The following is a 22,145-nucleotide window of genomic DNA, read 5'->3' on the forward strand; positions in this document are numbered from 1 at the left end:
CCAGATACAAACATAATAAATACCTAATTATATACCTAGTATTTTGTAGGTGGTAGGAGCTACAATGTACAGAGCCAGGCGATGGGGAGTGGGGGATGGGTGGGGTCTGCTTGTTGAGAAGTGAGATTAAAGCAAACCGTTGAAAGAGGAGAGGGAGCAGGCCTTGCAGAAATCCCAGTGAGCATGTTCTGGGCAGAGGGGACGGTCGTGTGGAGGCTGCAGTCCCATGGGCCTCAGTGTTTCCCTGGCAGCTAGGAGGCCAGGTGGAGAGATTAGAGAGTTCAGAGATAAAGGGGCCTGTAGGGTCTTGTGGGCCTTTGTAGGGACGTGGGCTTTTCTCTGATTGGATGGGGAGCCACTTTGGCTTCTGTGTTAAGAACAGGGTGTAGGCCACTGTGGGAAACAGTGTGATGATTCTTCAAAAAGTTGAAAATAGAATCAGCACATGAGCCAGCAGTTCCACTTCTGGGTTCATGCCCCAAAGAAGCCGAAGCAGGGACTCAGAGGCATGTGTCTGGAGCAGCGGCATTCACGACAGCGAAGAGATGGAAACCAAATGTGGTCCGTCCATACAATGGACTATTACTCAGCCCTAAAGAGGAAGGAAATTCTGACTCAGGCTACAGCATGAATGAACCTGGAGGACATTTTGCTAAGTGAAATGAGCCAGTCAGAACCAAATACCGTGTAATTCCACTGGTATGAGGTCCCTAATGGAGTCCAGTTCGTCGAGACACCGTAGAATGACGGTTGCCAGGGTTTGGGGGGGGTGACGGGGAGCTGGCGTTTGATGGGGACAGAGTTTCAGTTTGGGATGAAAAGAGCTCTGTGGGCGGGTGGTGGTGATGGTCATACAACAATGCGAATTGCATTGAACTGGACACTGAGAAATGGTTAACGTGGTAAATTTTATGTTACAACTATTTTACCCCAGTTTAAAAAACTGAAACTGAAAGGAAATGAAGAAAGAACAGGATAGGGTATGGGACGTCAAGGGGGAGTGGGAGGTTAGTCGGGAGACGCGTCAGGGCCGCTGTCCCTGTCTTCTTGGGCGTCTTGGCGGTGGATTTTCCGCAGTTCCTCAGCCTCCCCCTCCCGGCCGACGGGAAGTAGGGTCAGGAGGTGGAGGTGCAGGTGATCTGACCTTGGGGTTGAGAGAACAGGGGTAGGAGATGGGGGACCCCAGGGTTAGAGCTGCGCTCTTACTAGTCGGAAACCAGTGCCGGGACCGGGGAAGGATGTTAATTAAAAGAGTCTCATTTAAATTCAGAACCCAGTGCAAGATGATCTGCTGCGAGACGGGGCCCACAGGGGGTGTTCTGTTACCTGCTGCTCATTTCAGTCGCTGACCTCAAGACTGCATAGTGCTCTCCGAAGTCTTTGGATTTTGGTTCGCTATGTTAGTGGAAATTAAATGTATTTAATATTTTTATGAACTTTAGGTGGCATAACATTGTCTGTAGCACCTCTTTGTTCCTTCAGTCCTGTAGACTCAGGAAGCCACGATTTATGTTCTTTGTCTACACGCTAAATTTTCATGTTTGGGGACAGAACAACCAAGGATTATTTGTTTTTCTTTGTTTCTTTTAAAAAAAATATGGTTCTTTTTATTGATTTCAGAGAGCGGAAGGGAGAGGGAGAGAGAGAGAAACATCGATGATGAGAGCCATTGACTGGCTGCCTCCTGTGCGCCCCCTGCTGGGGATGGAGCCCGCAACCCGGGCCTGTGCCCTGACCGGGAATCAAACCGTGATCTCCTGGTTCCTAGGGCGACACTCAACCGCTGAGCCACGCAGGCCGGGTGTGCTTTTCTTTTTTGATCTGTGGCTCGGGTTACCTGCTTAGCTCGTATCTCCAGTACATGGTGTTTGCTGCCCTATGTTCTGGCTCTTCCACTTGAAGTCAGTCATTTATATATTTGCTGGGTTCTTTCAAGTCAAATTGCTGTCCCCCCCGCCCCATGCTTATTTAACGCTCGGGAGGGAATGCTTTTCTTTATGCTGACTAATCAGAAATATAAACCTGGCATGCTTTTTCCAGCTCAGCAGACCTCCCCGATTCTGCCTGCCTCGGACGGGGAACTTCAGGCTCCCGTGCATATGGCGACTCCCTTCTAAACGACTCATTCACGGCAGAGCCGTCTGCCACGAGCAGGGCTAATTTATAAAATCTGGTCTCTCTTTCTCTACAGAAGGATACAGAAGCCCTCCAAGCCAGAATGTCTGTGCTGGCAGCAAAAGATCAACAGCTGAGAAGGGAAATAGACCTGCAGCAGCAGCTCCTCCGGTGGCAGGACTGTGACCTGAGTCCCCTGATGGGCAGGCTGACCCTGGGCGAGGTGCAGGAGGTCCGCGAGGCCGTGCAGGACACTCTGGCCTTGGCCAGTCAGATTCCCCTCCCTGCAGGACCACCCGACGCCATAAGGAGGTACTGGCGATTTCCTAACTGATTTTGGATTGCTCACCTTGACCTGTTTATGGGGCTGATTTTGTCTGCTGTCCCTCTTATATAAATATTTTCCAAGGAGAGCTGTATTTTTTTTCAGTGGATCACTATCAGTATTCTGAGCAGGAAAAGTCTTCACTGTGTGGGGCCGTCCTGAGCATGCGAGATATTTTACATCCTGGCCGCCCAGCCCACTAGGTGCCAGTGTCTCTCTCCAGTGTGTTATGTACATTTCCCATTCCCATTTGAGCCCTAGTGGAGCTGAGCTGGGTAGAGATTCTGATGCCAGCCTTTGCTGGGACAGTCATCTGGAGGGAGGTGAATTAGACCTCTTGCCAAGGGAGGGACTAGCCATCAAGAGGAGGAGACCAGCAACAACAGCGCTTTATCTGGGAGAACGCACAATGATTAGTGAGAACTGACGTTTATTGAGGGCTTACTGTGTGCCAGGCACGGTGCTGAACCTTACTCTAGGAATAGCTTCTATTATCATCTCTATTTTACTGATTAAGAAAAGGAAGTTTAAGAAGGTTAATATTTTGTCCAAAGTCCGCATGGATAACAGGCAGAACCGGCGCTGGATTCATTAATTCGAAGCTTGTTTAGTGTCCACTTAGTGTAGAGTGAGAATGTCCATGTTCTGGGTTGGGGACTATCTACAAGATGCGTTTCTACCTCTTGCCATTCAGATCATAATCTTATTTTGAGGAAGACAGAGCCCCCACTGACACATGTTAGACAAGAGGTGAGTAGTTCCCAAGTGCACCTGCGGCCGGGTGGTGAGGACCACAGTGCTGTGGCCACAGAGCGTTGAGGGGGGATGTTCTGTGTAGTTAGTATGCGGAAGAATATACTCAATCAGGCCCCCCCAGAACTGGCTGAGAATACGGACTCTGCTCTCTGACAGTCTGCGCTTGGGTCCGCATTCAGCCACCGCTTAGCTGGGAGCCACCTATTTTGGGGTGCGGGATGGTAATACTGCCTACCTTATGGGGCTGCTGTGTGGATGAACCGAGTTAGTACATATAAGCATGTTAGAGCAGGGCCTGGATGGTAGCAGGCACTTTGCTAAGCTTACTGCTTGTCATTGTTATTGCGGGGATTCCAGTGTCCTGAAGGCCTTCAGATGGCCTGTCCCAGGGTGTCTTAGACTGTTGAGTGGATACCTGTTTCCTCCCACACGTCTCACCGCCTCTCCGGCCCATGAAAACAAGCCGCAGATGCTGTTCTAGGGAGTTGCTGAGGACTTCCTCCCACTCCTCTGCCAGCCTCGAGACTCCCCTGCAGAAATCTGATTCTGGCTCCTGCCCGTGGGGAACAGGAAGATTTGGACTGTCGCCAAATTTCAGCCAAAGGAAATGAACCATTGAACTTGGCTTGTGCTTCCCCGCCTGCGTCTTTGCATGTGAACTGACACTATTGCCTCAGCCTCCGGGCATCTTACCTATGCCAACTTCCCTTGTCGCCCTATGGAAGTCATTCTACACACACGCACGCGTACACATATATAATATGTATACCACAAATGACATATGCAATTATATATGATACATGCATTATAGTAGACATTATATTTAATGTATAAGATGACACATACATGTACATTTACTTTTATACATATAAATGCAAATATTTATACAGGAGGCTTAAAGAGCCCTCTTTGGTCCCACCATCCAGATATGCCCCACTCACCCCTCTTTTTGCTCTAACAGCACAGAGGCTCGTTAGCCCCCCTCATCTCTCCCACATGCTCTCTGAGGGAGAAACTCAGGGCCTCTTAACTTAGAGCCCACTGCAGCATTTCGGAGCCTCTATGTTTTGAGCTGGATTCCTGGGAGATATCCCTGCAGGTGTGCCCTGTATCTGCCCGGAGGGTGCAGGTGGCAGAGCGAGTGCTTTCTCACATGGACCCATGGCGTTCAGAGCAGCCCAGTGTGGAAAACAGCCTGCTCTTGCTATTCTCGTTTTATTTTTTTAAGCTTTTATAAATTTTTTCCAATTACTGTTTATATTCAGTACTATTTTGTATTAGTTCCAGTTGTACAGCATAGTGGTTAGACAGTCATATACTTACAAAGTGTTCCCCTTGATATTTCCAGTGCCAAACATAGTTATTGCAGTATTTTTGACTCGATTCCCTCTGCTGTACTTTACTGTCATTCTCATTTTATAGTCGAGGAAACAGAAGCTCAGCAGGTCCCTGGCGGTGCAGCTTCTAGGAGACCTTCTTATAGGCAGCTACAGCTGCCTTTGGGCCTGAACCAGTAAAAGGCAGCTTCCACCCAGAGAGCCAGGGAAGTCATTTCTCTCCGAAACACGGAGCACCGCCCTGAACTCGGGTCTCATTATTTCTGGCCTGTGATCCTGCCCCTGTCCTCCAGCTTGCCTTCTAATCAGGACGAGATTTAGGAATAAATGTGTGACTTTTGCCTAGTAACCCGGTGCTCTGATCAGTTCAACGGGCTCTTGAAAGACTTTTCAGTTTGTGGAGATCGGATCTGATGACACTGTCAGGGAAATTGGATGTTAAGGGTGGCTCTTGATCATGATACCATGCTGTCTGGGGGTCCCCCTCATCCTTAAATCCTCATGCTCCCACTGAGGTCACAGAGTCCAGGGGAAGGGCCGGCTGTCACTTAGTGCTGAGAGGTCTGTAGGGAAACCTGGGTGGCTCAATGACTCAATCCCCTGAGCGCTCTGTGTAGGAGGAAGTCTTAGGAGCAGAAGGACTAGGAGCTGCATAGTACCGGTGTGGTTCAAAGACAGAAAGAATGACGGGCATTTAAGTGGCTGCCTCATGGCGTGGCCTTCCCCTTGTGGTGAGGTCATTGTAGGTGCAGTCAGCGTGGGACACTCGCTCGCTGTGAGCAGAGCGCTGCCGGCACTGAGTGGGGTTTCTGCAAACCCTGTAACTTCAGTATCATGGCTCTTTTTCTCTGTTCAGTATCTTAACGCCACCAGTACCTCGACCCCAGGAAGTCTCTGTCTTCTCTCTCTTTCTCTGCTATCCTGTTAGGAGCACTTATAGGAGTGGCAGGTTATTTTATTAAAAAGAGTTTGTGGTCTTATGAAATATGACATGTCAGCCCCGTTGTGCTGAGTTGGTGGGAGCAGTTGGATTGACCACAGACTGCAGAGGAAGAGAGTCTAGAATCCTCGTTGAAGTGCAGACCCCAGGTGCCTGAAATTCAGAAGACTCAGTGGGGATTTGCATCGCCAGCAGGTCTGCCTCAGGCCATCCTGTAGTGTGTGGATCCTTGACTCTTTGAAGGAAAGATTTCAAAACATGAGTCCAGATGGATTTGAAAGTATGTTTATTAATGCAGGGGACAGCGAAACAAAGGAAGAAATTAGGGTAGAAGAGGCAACAGGCAGAGCCTAGGCGGTGCTCTGCTTTGGCTCCCTAGATATGTTATAGGAAAGAAGTGAGCCTGGGTGGGGCTGCTCTAGCTCACAGGGAAGTGAAGGTCACAGTGACAGAAGTGAGCCTGGGCGGGGCTGCTTTAGCTCACAGGGAAGTGAAGGTCACAGTGACAGAAGTGAGCCTGGGAGGGGCTACTTTAGTTCACTGGGAAGTGAAGGCCACAGTGACAGAAGTGAGCCTGGGCGGGGCTGCTTTATCTCCCTGGGAAGTGAAGGTCACAGTGACAGAAGTGAGCCTGGGTGGGGCTGCTTTAGTTCACTGGGAAGTGAAGGTCACAGTGATAGAAGTGAGCCTGGGCGGGGCTGCTTTAGTTCACTGGGAAGTGAAGGTCACAGTGACAGAAGTGAGCCTGGGTGGGGCTGCTTTATCTCCCTGGGAAGTGAAGGTCACAGTGACAGAAGTGAGCCTGGGTGGGGCTGCTTTATCTCCCTGGGAAGTGAAGGTCACAGTGACAGAAGTGAGCCTGGGTGGGGCTGCTTTAGCTCACTGGGGGTTGAAGGTCACAGTGACAGAAGTGAGCCTGGGTGGGGCTGCTTTATCTCCCTGGGAAGTGAAGGTCACAGTGACAGAAGTGAGTCTGGGAGGGGCTGCTTTATCTCCCTGGGAAGTGAAGGTCACAGTGACAGAAGTGAGTCTGGGAGGGGCTGCTTTAGTTCACTGGGAAGTGAAGGTCACAGTGACAGAAGTGAGCCTGGGTGGGGCTGCTTTATCTCCCTGGGAAGTGAAGGTCACAGTGACAGAAGTGAGCCTGGGTGGGGCTGCTTTAGTTCACTGGGAAGTGAAGGTCACAGTGATAGAAGTGAGCCTGGGCGGGGCTGCTTTAGTTCACTGGGAAGTGAAGGTCACAGTGACAGAAGTGAGCCTGGGTGGGGCTGCTTTATCTCCCTGGGAAGTGAAGGTCACAGTGACAGAAGTGAGCCTGGGAGGGGCTGCTTTATCTCCCTGGGAAGTGAAGGTCACAGTGACAGAAGTGAGCCTGGGTGGGGCTGCTTTATCTCCCTGGGAAGTGAAGGTCACAGTGACAGAAGTGAGCCTGGGTGGGGCTGCTTTAGCTCACTGGGGGTTGAAGGTCACAGTGACAGAAGTGAGCCTGGGTGGGGCTGCTTTATCTCCCTGGGAAGTGAAGGTCACAGTGACAGAAGTGAGCCTGGGAGGGGCTGCTTTAGTTCACTGGGAAGTGAAGGTCACAGTGACAGAAGTGAGCCTGGGTGGGGCTGCTTTAGCTCCCTGGGAAGTGAAGGTCACAGTGACAGAAGTGAGCCTGGGAGGGGCTACTTTAGTTCACTGGGAAGTGAAGGTCACAGTGACAGAAGTGAGCCTGGGCAGGGCTGCTTTTAGCTCCCTGGGAAGTGAAGGTCACAGTGACAGAAGTGAGCCTGGGTGGGGCTGCTTTAGCTCCCTGGGAAGTGAAGGTCACAGTGACAGAAGTGAGCCTGGGTGGGGCTGCTTTAGCTCCCTGGGAAGTGAAGGTCACAGTGACAGAAGTGAGCCTGGGCGGGACTGCTTTATCTCCCTGGGAAGTGAAGGTCACAGTGACAGAAGTGAGCCTGGCAGGGCTGCTTTTAGCTCCCTGGGCAGTGAAGATCACAGTGACAGAAGTGAGCCTGGGAGGGCCTACTTTAGCTCCCTGGGAAGTGAAGATCACAGTGACAGAAGTGAGCCTGGGAGGGGCTGCTTTAGCTCCCTGGGAAGTGAAGGTCACAGTGACAGAAGTGAGCCTGGTGCGGCTGCTTTAGCTCCCTGGGAAGTCAGAGAAAAAAGAGGCCTTAGGGACAGGATCACGGGTGAGCCTGGGTCGAGCTGCCGTTGCCCGCTGCTCCTCTGGCTGCAAGTCTTGTGGGGACCCTTAGAAATAAAAAGTTCATGCCCAGGAAGGGGCACAGGTGTGCTGTAAAGCGAGCCCACATTGAATCTTTGTCCTGAGGGCTTTTAATTCATTTTTTTCTCCTCAGGCAGGAATCTTAGAGACGGGTTTCAGTGGAATATTCATGAGCTTTCCGGGTGCATTTTTAATATCTTGGTGCATTAAAATGAGTGTATAGGGGAGTTTGGGATTATTCTTTGGTCTCTTTTACTCTTTTACTTTTACCTTAGGTCTACGTGGCTTCAGTGGGGTGTTTGTTATTTGTTCCCCAACTTCATCTGTCCTTGGGTTTAGCTGGCACAAAGGGCGTTAATTGGGCCTTTGCTCTCTATTTCCCAGGCCAGGGTGATTTAGGCTGTGTGTTCTCTGGTTAGGGCGGAGGGTAGTCACCATTTGCTCTCAAGTGTCCTTGGTTGGGGAAGCTAAGTTCTTGTGATTCACGAACTGGCTGCGAGCTGCCCAGTTTGGCTTCGTCTAATTTTCTTGTCTCAGTTGCTCTGTTCCACTCTCCCAGGAATATTCCTAGCTTCTTCCACTCCTGCCAAAACATCCAGAGAAAGAATCGAAGACGAAAAGCCTCAGTATTTCTCTGGCCCATGTTGCTTTGGTTCTTTCATCTTATTTCCTCCAATTGGGCCTGAGGAAGATGTCAAGTGTATTTACTTTGCCCGAGTTACAAATTCTTGTGCTTCAGATTTCTCTAAAATATTTTCTTAGTCTAATAAGGGTACGGATATTTGTATGAATGACTTTTTAGATAATTATACTCTGTTCCCCTGAAGATCCCTGAAAGCTGAGCTAGCTGTGTGATGACTATGTGTGTGTGTGGCTGTCGTGCTCCCGTCCTGCCACTGACCTGGACAGAGACTCTGTGCTGGGCCAAGGTGACAAGGATGGCCAGCGGAGGTGCCAGAGCCCTGCCTGTCCCAGGGGGACTGTCTCAGCGGAGCAGCTCGATGGCTTGTCCCGTCGTGCAGAGCGGCTCCCTCCTGATGAGTGTCTGAGCCCCATCACGCCGTTGCGAGATCATCTGAAGCCTGGAGGAGTTCTTGGCATTTTTGTTGTCTCTACCCTGTGTATGTCCCACTGGTGACATGTGACATTATCAGCTGTGAGGAGACAAGGGTCCAAGGAAGGAAAAAGGCCAAGGAGATAAAATCTTGCATTTCCTAAAGCTGTTTTTACTGTCATTTTCTTTACCACTTGCTCCAACAGAAGGTTAGAGGACTGAGCAGTAATTGGCAAGGTTGTTAATGTCAACGGATTCTTGTATTTTTTTAAAAAAAACTCAAGACCCAAATAGTGCCTCTGCTAGGATAGCTGTCATTTTGCCTTTTATGCCATTTCTACTTTGCTTTCAGTAACAATCTCTTATTTTTAAACTTATTTTTATTTTTTGTTAATCCTACCGGAGGATATTTTTTCCATTGATTTTTAGAGAGAGTGGAAGGGAGGGAGGGAGGGAGAGAGAGAGCGAGAGAGAGAGAAAGAGAGACATCAATGTGAGAGAGACACACCAATTGGTTGCCTCCAGCACACACCCCAACCGGGGTCAGGGATCGAACCTGCAACCTGTGTGTGTGCATGTGTGTCCGTATTTCCCCTTTTTATAAGGACACCAGTCATACTGGAGTAGGATCCATCGAATAACCTCACTTTAACTTGATATTTCTATAAAGCAGCCCTTTTCAACCTTTTGCATTGCACGGCACATGAACTAATTACTAAAATTCTATGGCACACCAAAAAATATATATTTTTTGCTGATATGACAAAAATAGGTATAATTTTGATTCATTCACACTGGATGGCTATTGTCGGGTTGGCTGTTGTCACTTTTTTTTTATTTGACAATCTAAGGGGGAAGAGGTCAGTGCCCCTCTGACTAAATAGTCAGGTGTTGCATGTTTTAAAAATTCTTGCGGCTCACCGGTTGGAAGTTGCTGCTACAAAACCATCATTTCCAAATAAGGTCCCGTTCTGAGGACACCACCGTAGTGAACTGAGGTGGGGGGACAGAAGCGACCCTTACTAGACCCCTCTGTGCCGATTTCCTTCCCCACGCCAGCCGAGGCCCACCAGCTCCCCATGTGCTCTTTCTGTGGCACGTTCTCACCAGTTGTCTCAACTTCCCCAAGGCTTCATTTGTTGAGGGTGAATGTTGTTCATGATTTTAACACCAGTTGGTGAGTAAAGAATTATGTGCATTTACAAATAATGATGTTTATTATGTAGTAAGTTTTACATAATCCTAAAATAAAATTCTAACAATCAGTCTTGACGACGACAGCACATTCCAGGTAAGGACGCAGCTTTGAGGACAGGTGGGATGGTTTAGTGTTCAGGGAACAGACAGCTGGACTGCCTGGTGATCAGCTGATTAACCCTGGAAAGTCACTAAAATCCCTCTTTTCTTTTTAATCCTCACAGGAGGATATGTTTTTATTGACTTTTAGAGAGAGAGGAAGGGAGGGAGAGAGAGAGAAACATCAGTGTGTGAGCACAACATTGATTGGTTGTCTCCTGTACATTCCTGGACTGGGGACTGAGCGTGCAACTTGGGTATGTGCCCTGACCGGGGATCGAACTTGCAACCTTCTGGTGTATGGACAATGCTCCAACCAACTGAGCCCCCCAGCCAGGGCCTTAAATCCCTGTTTGACTGAGTTTTCTTGACCCAGAATCTAGATATTCATAGAGTTACGGGAATTTAAAACGCTCATCTGTGTAAGGCATGTAGAAGCATGCTGGGTGTGCAGTAAGCGCTCAATAAATGTTTGACACTATTATTCCCAGGGTGCCTGCTTTGAATGAAGACACTCATCATTTAGGTCTGGTGTGTATGTTAAAACATTACCTGCTAATTTGTGGAGACGGTTTATATGTTTCTAGGGCACAGTGTAATTTGATCTGAGACGACAGTTCTTATTTGTCATATAGTGTGCAAGCTTGAAAGAAACACAGGGATTAATTTCAGTCACTGAAGCACATATAACTCTGTGTATAGACATTTAACTCATCTAATGTGGTGCTTTTCAATGTGTCTTTTCTGCTCCTGGCATCCTAGTTCAGGGACCACAGTGTGACAGAGGGAGCAGTGAGTGTTGGGGGTCCATGTGATATCATTTGCCCCAGGCCAGACACCCCACCTCAATCAGAACAGACCCCCTGCTGTCTATTTCCTACATTACAGTTCTGTGTAAAACTTTGTTTAAAAGAGTCCTACTGCTAAAAATAGCTTGAAAGCCACTAGCATGGTGCATAGATTATTCATCTTCTTCTGCCCCCCGCTGCTTTCATCCCATGTCTACCCCAGGGATGCTGCTAATGTTAATATTAGCCTGAGCAAAACATAATTAGGCAGGTAAATCTACTGCAAAAAGTAATATAGCATAAATTAAATAAATTAAAGATAAATCAGATCAAATATAAAACAACGCATTCAATTATCTGCCTCATTGCCTCCCTGCTCTCACTCGGATCTCTGAGAGGAGACTGATTTTCTTTCTGGGAAAGGGCCAGAGCTGAGCCAAGACCCATGAATTGTGTCAAGCTGGAAGGTGGTGCATTAGCTAAAGATGCTGCCGTGTTGGTCAGCTAAGTGTCCAGGGTCATAAGTGGACCCACTGCCCATCGGTCTTAATTGTTAATGCATGAACTACTCTTTGTGTGTGGCTGGGAGCACCTGTTTATAAGATACTATGCAATGCTCGCATAGGATCAATTTTGTGGTGAACCAGTTTTGTGGTGAACCATTTGTTGAGGTTATTAGTTGGATGGACTCCGGTGGGCCTGGAGAGCAGATGTCAGCAGCCCAGAGCTGCTGCTGGAATCAGAGGCAGGACCGGCACAGGCCCGTCTTTGACACCTCTGTCCTTCTGTCCCAACATCTCAATTGGCGTGGTCTGCTCCCCACTCTCTTGTTCTCAGTCACTCAGACTTATCTCCCTTCAAAAGATCCAGACTCCATCCAGCTGGTGTCTGGAATTCCCCGGGTGGGATTCCACATGCTGTTTCCCACCGTCCCAGTGGAGCACACTGATTTTTGTCACATCATGACTCCTGAATTCAGGACAGTCTGCTGTGCATGCCCTGCTGTTCATCAGCTCTCGCCTCCTGCATCTGGCTGACCTAGGGGCCACCTTCCTCTGGTGGATGTAGTTCTCCAGCGCAGATGACGTTGGTTAGAATGGACCCACTCCAGTTCCGGGGGATTTGCAATGGAAATGGGGTTGCTTGTACTCGGAAATCACAGATTGGTGGAGGTGATGACATTCAAAACCAGTTCTTACAGTTGAAGGACAGCAACCTTTTCTTTGCAACTCCTGCCATATGCTGACTCCCATATGCTTACCCCAGAAAACCTGACCTCCCCTTTGTAGCTCACCATTTGACCAAGTGACCACTGCTCTTCTAGCACCTGGAACTTTTTTTCCATTTGAGCTCCGTTTGGCAGCTGTGGAGGCAAGAACCGTGTCTTTACACCCTGTGTTCCTAACTCACTAGGTGCCCAGTAGACATGGAAGAATCAATGAGCTGGTGGGTGAATGGATGAGTGAAAGCTCCAAGTCGGAGGCTCGCGCTGCTTTGCCGCATCAGTGTCATCAAAGGCCCTCTTTCCCACCTTCCCAATTACCTTCTTCTCTGCAGGCTGTAGACCTCACAGTCCAGTTTTTGCTGAAAGTGCCTACTGGTTTGTCACCCACGGTTTCCTCCTCTCTCAGCCCTGCCCAGTTAATTTTCCAGAAAAGCCCATTTCTATCTTGTTGCTCTCCTGCTAAAAAATGGAGTGATTTTCCATTGACCCTGGGATGAAGCTCAGAAATCCTTAGCCGGCCTTCAATGCTAACTACAGATTGTCCTTGATGTTCCTTCAAAAATGATTAAAAAAACATATATATATATATATATATCTTTATTGATTTTAGAGAGAGGAAGAGAGAGGGAAAGAGAGAGATAGAAACATCAACGATGAGAGAGTCATTGATCCGCTGCTTCCTGCATGCTCCCGACTAGAGATCCAGCCCGTAACCTCAATCTCCTGGATCCTAGGTCGATGCTCAACCGCTGAGCCACACCTGGCTGGGCCAAAAATGATTTTAATTGTAAATATTCCAAACGCAGTGAAAAATATAACAGATACTCATTTATCCCCCACTGAGATTAAATAATCATCAGCATTTCCCCAAATAAATAAACACTGCAGATGCGTGAAGACCGCCTATCCTCTTTTCACTTTGTCTCACAATTAGCCTCTGTGAACTGTTTGGTCCGGTTGGGTTCCTCTTCTCCCTGAAACTTCATCCCTCCTCCCTTTGCTTTTGAGGCCCACTTCTTTCCACCTCTTCCAGTAGCTTTCCTGCCAAGCCCCTCGTTTCTAAATTGCTGCACAGGTTATGGCCTCCATGGCTCATCTGGGGACAGCATTCTGCCTGGGACGGCTGTCATGTAACGGTTTGATCCTAGCATTGGGCTTCTGTCTCCCCAAGAGTAATGTTTTCATCTTGCTGTGCAGTACACTTGATGGTCTGCATGTCCTATTTTCCACTAGATAACAAAGTCGAGGACATGATCCGAGCCTTAGTTTCATTCATTCATTCATTCATTCATTCATTCATTCATTCGTTCATTCATTCATTGTGCAGATACGGCTGAGTGCCTACTTCTAACTCCAGGAACTGTTTTAAGCGCCGAGAACATGGGAATGAATACAATAGACAGTTGCTGCGATGGTGGAAGTTATGTCCCAGTGCGGGGAGAGAGAAATGACGCGGATAAACGAGCGTGTGGGTGCATAGTGCTGCGGGAAGACAGCGGCAGGGAAGGGCCTGCGAGCCAGGGAGTTCTAGTTTAGACACACTTTTAGTGCAGGTATCCCCTGGGCGCCCCCCCCCCCCCCCCCCCCCCCGCTGCTGCAGAGCGGTTGCTCAGTACAGATCTGTTGAATGGCACAGTGGATTCAAACAGATCGACTTGATTACCTGCCTGTGACACGCCATCCTGTGCAGACTGTCGTTTTTGGAAGGTAGTCACAGGGATGTAAATTGTAATCCTCTGTCGCCAGGAGCGCATCTGGGTATTTCTTCACCCTGTCAGTAGATGTGCCCTATGGAAACGAGAACAGATTTTAATATTGGCCTAAGTAGAGCATAATTAGGGAGGGACAATGTTTCCTGGCAGCATATTAACTCCACAGTCAAACGGAGCCAATTTGTCATCGTCTCTCCTACTGTTCTCTAGCCCCTGGGCAGATGGGGGCCAGTGCCTCCCAGTGTTTTTATAAGGGGTGGGACTGACCTGTGATACCAAAAAGACCAATGTCCTCTCTCTGGTTCTTCCAGCCTCCAGGAAAGGATGAAACCCCTCAACTTGTCACTTAAGGAAATCACCGCGAAGGTAAGTAAGTGCCTTCACATGCCCATTTTCTAAAGAAACTGCTGAGTTTTCTTTTGACTTCATTTCATGTCTGGCTCAGAGAGCACCTGGGCTCTGGAGGAAACGCAGCCTTGCGAAGCCTTCTGCAGCCAGGCGCGGGGCCGGAGGAGCCAGGGCTGGGGCGGCCCCCAGTGGGGGCGGGCCTGTGATCCTCTGGGGCTGACCGGTCTGGCCTTTGCTTCAGAAGGAGCAGTCAGGGTGGGGAAGGACAGCCACCGCTGCTGTGCACAATCAGATCAGTGCCTTCGCTTAGCACGGCTTTCAGGGTGGGACCAAACTGTCCGTGACTTATTTTTCCTCTCGGAGCGCAGGGTTCAGGTTCCTCGACAACATGTGGAAATGGTACAGTCGGTGATTTTTGGTAAAGTTTTCAAATTGGCTTCAGGATCATTTTGCCTATTTTATCTGCCATTTATACTTCATATCAGGCGAAGTTTGTGTAGAGATAGAGCAGTCCTTCACCTCGCCCTAGGAAAGCACAGTCAACTAAATTAAATAGTCATGTCCCGGTTGGCAGGATAACCACAGTTCACAGAACAGAACCCTTCCCTGGAGAGATAGTGACACCCAACCAGGTTACTGACAAACTGAAGTAGGAGTGACTACTCTTAGCTATTACTAAATGTGGGCAGAGAACTGGGTGTGAATCATGGGTTATTTGCATTAGGTCCGGGAACCAGGATGGTTATAGGATGGTCAAAATGTAAAAAGAGCAGGTTTCTGAGCAGAGAGCAAAGCAGGCAAGAGTCCACTGGCCTGGAAGGAATCTCTTCTCATTCTCAGTGCCCAGGGAAAGAGACCAGGAGGGCCCCCCAGGGGTCTTGTGGGTCACACAGCTAAGCCCAGATTGGTTCTGGGTTGGCCAAAATCTGTACAGTTACTCTGGCCCTTCTCCCAGTCTTTGTGTCTGATTCATTTCTGAAAACAGCATTAAATGATTTTGTTAAAAATCACACCACAAGGCAGCAGTTTAATGAGCTGTTATGCAGAAAGGAGAGTGTCCTGTTAGGGTTCAATCTTGTCCACACGATGGCATTGGGCCCAGGGACCTGGGAAAGCTTGAAACCTGCTGGGCCTCCTGAAGAACTTCCCGGGAATGTTAGCCCAGAGCAGGGCAGGATGAGCCCACCTGAATCCCCAGGCAGAATCTGGTAAAGGGCTTTCATCTAGGCCCCCCGCTGAGTGCGGCTGAGACCCTTTCCTGGCCCCACTGCAGGGCCAAGGGAGGCTGACTTGCTTTACCAATTCTGCTATGTGAGGCAGGAGGGGATGTGTCAGAGAGCAGGCCTGAACTTCTGCCTAAAAGTCACGGTGATGTCGCCCACTTGGCCCTCTCAGTGTCCGCCACCCTGACCTCCAGGAGGAGCCCAGGGAGGTGAGGGTGGGCAGGTGGCAGAAGTAATGCTTCTCCTGTACTTTCAACCATGCACATGCACCACTTTTGGGGTGCGTGCAGATTTCTGTGTAGAATTAGAAGGCGAGAGGGCTCTTGGATGTGGGTTTATGGAGTGTCACATGAATAAGTCTGGGTATCAGAAGTGAGTATGCAGGTGTGCATACTACACGACACAGATGGTGTTTATAAGTGTGTGTTTCATATGACACATCGTGTCCACACACATACACACATATGCACACAATTTGGGGATAATCTCTAGCTCCCTTTAGAGCTACTGGATTTGCCCAGATGCCAAAAATGGTTGGCTTTGTTTGCACGCCTTCTCTAAAACATTTACAGAAAACACAATTCCCTTGCTTCTTCACAAGATTAAGGGTCTCATGTCTAAGAGTTAAAAATGTGAATGTAAAAGCTCCATTGATAATGAGTTCCTCGGGGTCCAGTTTTATATGGAAATAAAAAGGAGATGCAGATTTTCTGGGGTGTGTATGTGTGTGCAGAGGTGGGTGTGTACACGGGCAGATCTGTGTGTGGTGGGAGCATATGTTAGTCTACAGAGAATTAAAACAAAACTACCACGTCTCACAAAATAACTTTCTTTGACTGACTGGGGACTGTGAGGTAAAAGTCACAGCTTGGCAGTGTTCTTTCTTTTTTTAAAAATATGTTTTTATTGATTTTAGAGAGAGAGGAAAGGAGAGGGAGAGAGAGAGAGATGGAAACATCGACTGGCTGCCTCCTGCACGTCCCCAGGGGGACCGAGCCCACAACCCGGGCATGTGCCCTGACCGGGAATTGAACTGGTGACCTCCTGGTTTGTGTGTCGAATCCGGGTGGGCTGTTTTCTTGATTTAGCGTATTAGAGTATAGATCTGACGTTCTTTTGATTCCTCCCTCAAAGAGAGACAGAAACTTCCCTCCACTCATTGCCTTTCTTTGAGTCTTATGGGTGTCCCAAACCAAAGGTAATTCAGGGATAAATGAGATGGAAGAAATAGCGGGAATAGATGGGATGTTTGGAGATTGGTAGTATTAGATTATATCCAGCAGCACCTGAAAGCATGGTCGTTGCAACTGAAGAAGGTTTAGAGAGGTTGTTTCTCATTAATTGTGACAGCCTGAAGGATAGATTTGCTCAACAAAGGAGAAACTGACCCAATTATGATTAATAGACACTGTTAACTGAAATCAGAAATATTGGCCATACAGTGGACGAGATATAAGAATTATGGCTGGTGTTGTGGAGTCAACAGAAGTGTCCTCAGACTTTGAAGACTGCTGGATGAGTGGGAGGGGGGGTGCTAGTCGTCGGCGTGGAGCCCGCCTGGGACCTTGCTCTGAGGGGAAGGTGTCCAGAGCGTCTTCCTTGTCACTCCCAGTTCTGACCTCCTGGCCAGTCCCAGGACCGTGAGAGGGTCTTGATTTAATCTCTGTGGACATGTGGGTGCTCAGAACTGCTTGGTGCAGCTTTGCTCTAGAGGCCACCACACTGTGGCTTTCACCCAGAGAGTGAGTTTTATGCAGAGACTTAGGAAATTATAGCTGCTTAATAGAAAAGGGCATGTTTAAGGCCCTGGGAGAGATGGTGTAACATTCATGGCCGGGTGGCGAGGTCTGCATCGATCCTAAGAACAATCTCCATTTCAGTCTGAGATAAGTGAAACAGTTCAAGCAATGGTATCTAGCAAGATCTAGATTCTTCTGGGGAAATGAAACTTTATATTTTCTCTGGGCTCTGTGAACCAAAATGGGTTAATTTTAGTTGTTGAATGGAATCTTATATTTTTAGCAAGAAAAGAGGGTAACATCCTTGTGGATCCCCCCCTGGGAAGTCTCCACAGTTATTCAGCTGTCTGTATGCTTTGATGAACTGGAAGTTTTTCTAAGTAGCTCATTAATTTGAGTATTGATATCAATTGGACATGAAGTTTTCGCTTTAAACAGAAAAGAAAAATTTGTGATGTTTTGGTTTCAAACAAAACAAAAGATAACCTAAGACATTTGGAAAAAGAAACTGAGATTAAAAATTTGTTGTTAATCGTCACCCGAGGATGTTTTTCCATTGATTTTTAGAGAGAGCGGAAGGGACAGAGAGGGAGAGAGAGAGGGAGTGGGGAGAGAGAGAAACATCAGTGTGAGAGAGACACATCGATTGGTTGCCTCCTGCACATGCCTCAACTGGGACTGGGGATTGAACCCACAACCCAGGTATGTGCCCTTGACCAGGAATCAAAGCCAAGACCATTTGGTCCCTGGGCCACCACTCTAATTACTGAGCCACACCAGCCAGGGCTTTGCTATTTTTGAAAAAGCAAAGAAAAATGTAGGAAGTGTTTGGAATATCCTGGAAAAATAAATGATAAAACCTGCAAATCTTGGCCTGACTGATGTAGCTCAGCTAGTGGAACGTTGTCCCGTGCGAAGAAAGGCCGCCGGTTCGATTCCGGGTCAGGGCTCGATCCCCAGTAGGGGGTGTGCAGGAGGCAGCCGATAGATGCTCTCACATCGATGTTTCTCTCTCCCTCTCCCTCTAAAAATCAATAAAAAACAAACAAACCAAAAACCCTGCAAATCTCAATGAGATCGACTTGCCTGTTTTTCAAATCTGAATTGCCAGCAAGTATCTGCCTCCAAGTTTCACTGGACAGCGCCACCAGGATTCTGTTTAGCCTGCTGCGCCCTTGGTCTCCAGGCTGTGCCAGACACGGAACTAAGTCCCTGTGCATGTAGAGCTTGTATCCCAGCGGAGAGAGACAATAGAAAACAAAGGAGTAAGAACAAAGAGTGAGTCAGCTGGAGAGGACGCTGTGGAAAACCATGAAGCAGAGGAGAGACACAAGGGGAGGGAGGGGTCCTGCTTTACGCAGGTATTGGCCAGGCCTTTCTTCCCCGGGGCCGACTGAGCAGAGGCCTGAAGGATGTGAGTGGGCTGAGCCATCTGGGACAAGAGTGTTTCAGAAGGAGGGAGTTAGTGCAAAGGCCCTGAGGCGGGGGTAGGCAGAGTGGTGACGTTATTTTGTTTGTGGTTGTGTTGTTGTGTTAGCTCATGTCAGTTTTGTGGGTGGGTGTCCAAAAGGTATAGGTATTGGAATATGCCAGTGCTTGCTTTACTTACCTTCCTCTCCCTCCTTCCCTCCCTCCCTCCCTGCACTGCTTGCTTTTTAAGACTCTCCTGCAGTTACTCTTGAGCACCCCCTGTAATTACTGATAAACCCAGAAGCCTCTGACCGGGCCTCTCTGCTGCCTTCTCGTTTTTACCCGATGGCTCAGGCTGTGTCTCTCCTTCTAGGTGTGCAGGACCCAGAGACTGTGCAGCGCTCTGAGGAGGAAAGTCAACGAGATTGAAGCCCAGCTCCCGGCCTTGCTCGAAGCCAAAATGCTCGCCGTGTCAGGTAACTGGAGATAGAGAAGACACTGAGGCAGTTGCCGTGGACTGGTGACCACTGCCATCCATGTTTTGTCCTTGACGAGCATTCTGCCTGCGACTTAGGTCACACTCAACTCTGCAGAGCTTTTCCAGGGAGTGTCACTAAAACCCGTGGAATAAATGGGCAGCATGGTCTCCTTGTAAAGGGATGGGTCAGACTTTTAAAGATACATGTGCACACACAACAGAAAGTAAGTTATTTGTGTAGGTACCGTAGCTTGGCCTTCCACTTCTTGTTTCTTTAAGAGCGTAAGGCCACACGTGCTCCGTGTCACTCTCGCCGACGTTTCCACAGCGTTATGTACCTGTAGATGCTCAGTGAGGATTATGGGATGTAATCAACCCCCTCCCGTAGGGGGAAGAATGATAACATGAGACCCGGTGATGCACCCAGTTTAACAATCTAGTCATATATTATAGATTTTTGGAGATTCTCAGCAGACCACAGTCCCTGCTTAATCTGGTAGTTATTAAGGGATATATTTTACTGCATTAATTAGGTTGAAAACACTAGTTTCTGAAAAGAGTATCTCGCCCTGTCTTCTGAATAGTGCTTTAAAATGTTCTGCTGTATTGTTTTATTTTATTTTTCCAACAGCTATATTAAGTTGGTGGGAGAGATACCGACCGAGGTCTCAGGGAGCAGAAGGGGAGCTTGAGGCCCTGGGGTGCCCTTTGGTTAAGTTCACCCCATTACTGAGAGGCGGCAGATCGGGGTAGAGTCCAGGTGTGACGTAGGGATAGCTCATCAGCTTCAGAAGAGCCATAAACCTTTAACAAAAGGTGTAATAATTACACATATGGGTTTTAAATGGATTTAAGGAGGAATACAATAATTGGCAGCTTCTGCTCTTCAGACCATTAAACAAGTAATGCTGGCAGCTAACGAGCAATTTGGTTCCTGGCGCAGTCTTGCGGATTATTTACGACCAGGAGACCATCGAAATGGGAGCGTGGGGCTGGCTCCCAACAGCTTCACGTGCCATTTACTTGGAATTACGGCCCCACTGGCTGAGAGGGAAAAAGGAGAGCGAACACAGTCTTGCTCCTGAGTTAGGGCTCTGCTTTCTCACTCAATCCATCATCCCCGGAATGCAGGCGGAGGCGTCTCTATTAAGCCCAAGGGAGGAGATGCATCGTTCAGGCCGCAGAGCCAGCCCTCTCTCGGACGTGAATAATCCCTTGTTAGAATCCCAGGAAGCATCCCTGTGGTGGTGGATCGCATATGGGGCCTGGGCTTTCTGTTTAGGTCTCCCATCAGCTGAGAAAATCAGTGAGGCCTGAATAACTGGGCTGGGCACCCGTCTCTTGCCCCCCCGATTTCCAGATTACTCCCTAGCCCTTGGCGAAGGGGCCTTCCAGTCACTGGCAGGGTGGTCTTCATTCTTTGCAGCTTCTGCATGTAATGCGATTTCTGTTTCCTTTGGAGCTACACTCCACGGCTGGGAGGGCCTGAGGAAGGAAGAGATACTTCCCTTAGGATCCTCATGGCCTGTTTTAGCACCTTCAGAGTGGCAAACCCTCACTCCGTTAGACAACAGCCACAGGACAACCCTCTCCAGAAGGAGCCTGTCTCGTCTTGGGCTCTCTCATGAATGCTGAAGGCAATGCCCCTGAGAGTCTCAGAAGCCCTGGTGAAGGGAAAGGATCTTAAGGGATGCCCTTAAGATGACTGGGCAGGGCCTTTTGTCTGCCTGAAACTGTGATTCATGTCTCAGATCTCCCATCCTGGATTTGATCAGTGGAATGAGGCCTTTTCTTAACTTGAGGATCATTTGCTACCTGCAGAGATAAGGGAAAAGAAAGTTTTATTTTCAAACTCAGCAAGTCCTAGCTTCTTGATATTTAACAGAGTGTTCTTTAAGTCACTTCTCTTTTCTTGCATTTTGTTATAGGCAACACAGAAGGCAGTGGGCACTTTTGTATTCTGCCTGGAATCCTCTGAAAGCTTGATGGGGCCGAGCAATCTGCTTCTGAGCTCCTTCAGTGGCTGTTGGCAGAAGGTCTCTGTTCCTCACCACATGGGCCATGTCACAGGGCCACTCCCAACATGGCAGCTGATGTCCCCAGACCAAGCGATCAGAGAGTGAAAGCAAACAGGACAGAAGCCACCGTGCCGTGTTGGAACTTCGTTTCCAAAATGAGTGGTAGGAGATTTGGCCAGGGGGGAACCCCTTGACCAGCTGTCCTTACTGCTGAAGGTTCCTGGCTAGTGCACCTGTAGCAAAAGGGCGTGGTGGCATCTATATTCCTTATTACAATGTAGTTTTGTCCCTAAGTGTCTGTGCATTCTGCTGCGCCCTCCCTTCATGGGTGACTCCTGGCCACCTGACCACATCACTTATTGAGCTGTATTTGGTGGAGTAAGCACTACCACGAGGTTGGAAGAACCAAGTTCAAGTTCAGTAACCTCATGGGATCTCCAATACTTTGTGACCTTCAGGTGATCCCTTTTTGGGTGATCATAGTTTCTTCAACTGGAAACCAAAGAGAGTCATTAGAAAATCTCTTCCTAGATTGTTGTGAAGACTAAATGAGACAATTCATGTAACAGGAGCCCTGTCATCTATAAAGTCCGACTCTCAGAAAATGGCCTCAGTAACTGACCCCAGATACAATGAAGTGTGTGCATGTGTGGGTAAATATTTAAACTTAGACGCACCGAGGACAAAGGTAGAAAAAACAGAGTGGGTAAAATCAGCTTCAGCTTCAGCTTATGCCTGGAGGTTTTTAATTGTGTTATTTGTAGAATAAAATATTTTGACAGGTGCTTTAAAAAAACAGATGTGAACACCCAAGGGTGCCCCCCTCGCTGCTGAGAAGGCACCTGTGCAGCGTGCTGGCGAGGGCAGGACATTCATCTCCGCACCGGTCCTCTGGTGGCATCGGGAACAGGCCCATTAGAGTTACAGAGATTGGGGTCACCGGGTCGCTGATGGGAGATTCAGAAATCGGCGTGTGTACTGTTCTGAATTTTCATCGCCGAGCTCTTGGCCAGTTTTAGCAATCGGCCAGCTTTGCCGTGCGGGCTGGGAACTGAGGCCAGAATAACTGTGAGATACTAACTGAGGGCGTGTAGCCTCTTGATGGCTCGCGTTTTGATATTAATGGCCCTTTTGGGAATTTGACTTCTGTATGTGTGACACTTCCA

At 48.5% G+C, this 22,145-nt stretch overlaps 1 protein-coding gene across 1 annotated transcript in view; it reads left to right on the forward strand.

Moving 5' to 3' along the window:
• Window positions 1-22,145, forward strand: part of DISC1 (DISC1 scaffold protein) — a 237,291-nt gene that overhangs the window by 80,048 nt on the left and 135,098 nt on the right. The window contains exons 6-8 of the mRNA XM_081123969.1: window positions 2,192-2,427; window positions 14,075-14,129; window positions 18,857-18,959. Of these exons, the coding sequence (XP_080980095.1) occupies window positions 2,192-2,427; window positions 14,075-14,129; window positions 18,857-18,959 (394 nt within the window). The remainder of the gene's footprint in view (window positions 1-2,191; window positions 2,428-14,074; window positions 14,130-18,856; window positions 18,960-22,145) is intronic.

Source organism: Miniopterus schreibersii (genome assembly GCF_964146895.1).
Source record: "Miniopterus schreibersii genome assembly, chromosome: 21".
NCBI lineage: Eukaryota > Metazoa > Chordata > Mammalia > Chiroptera > Miniopteridae > Miniopterus > Miniopterus schreibersii.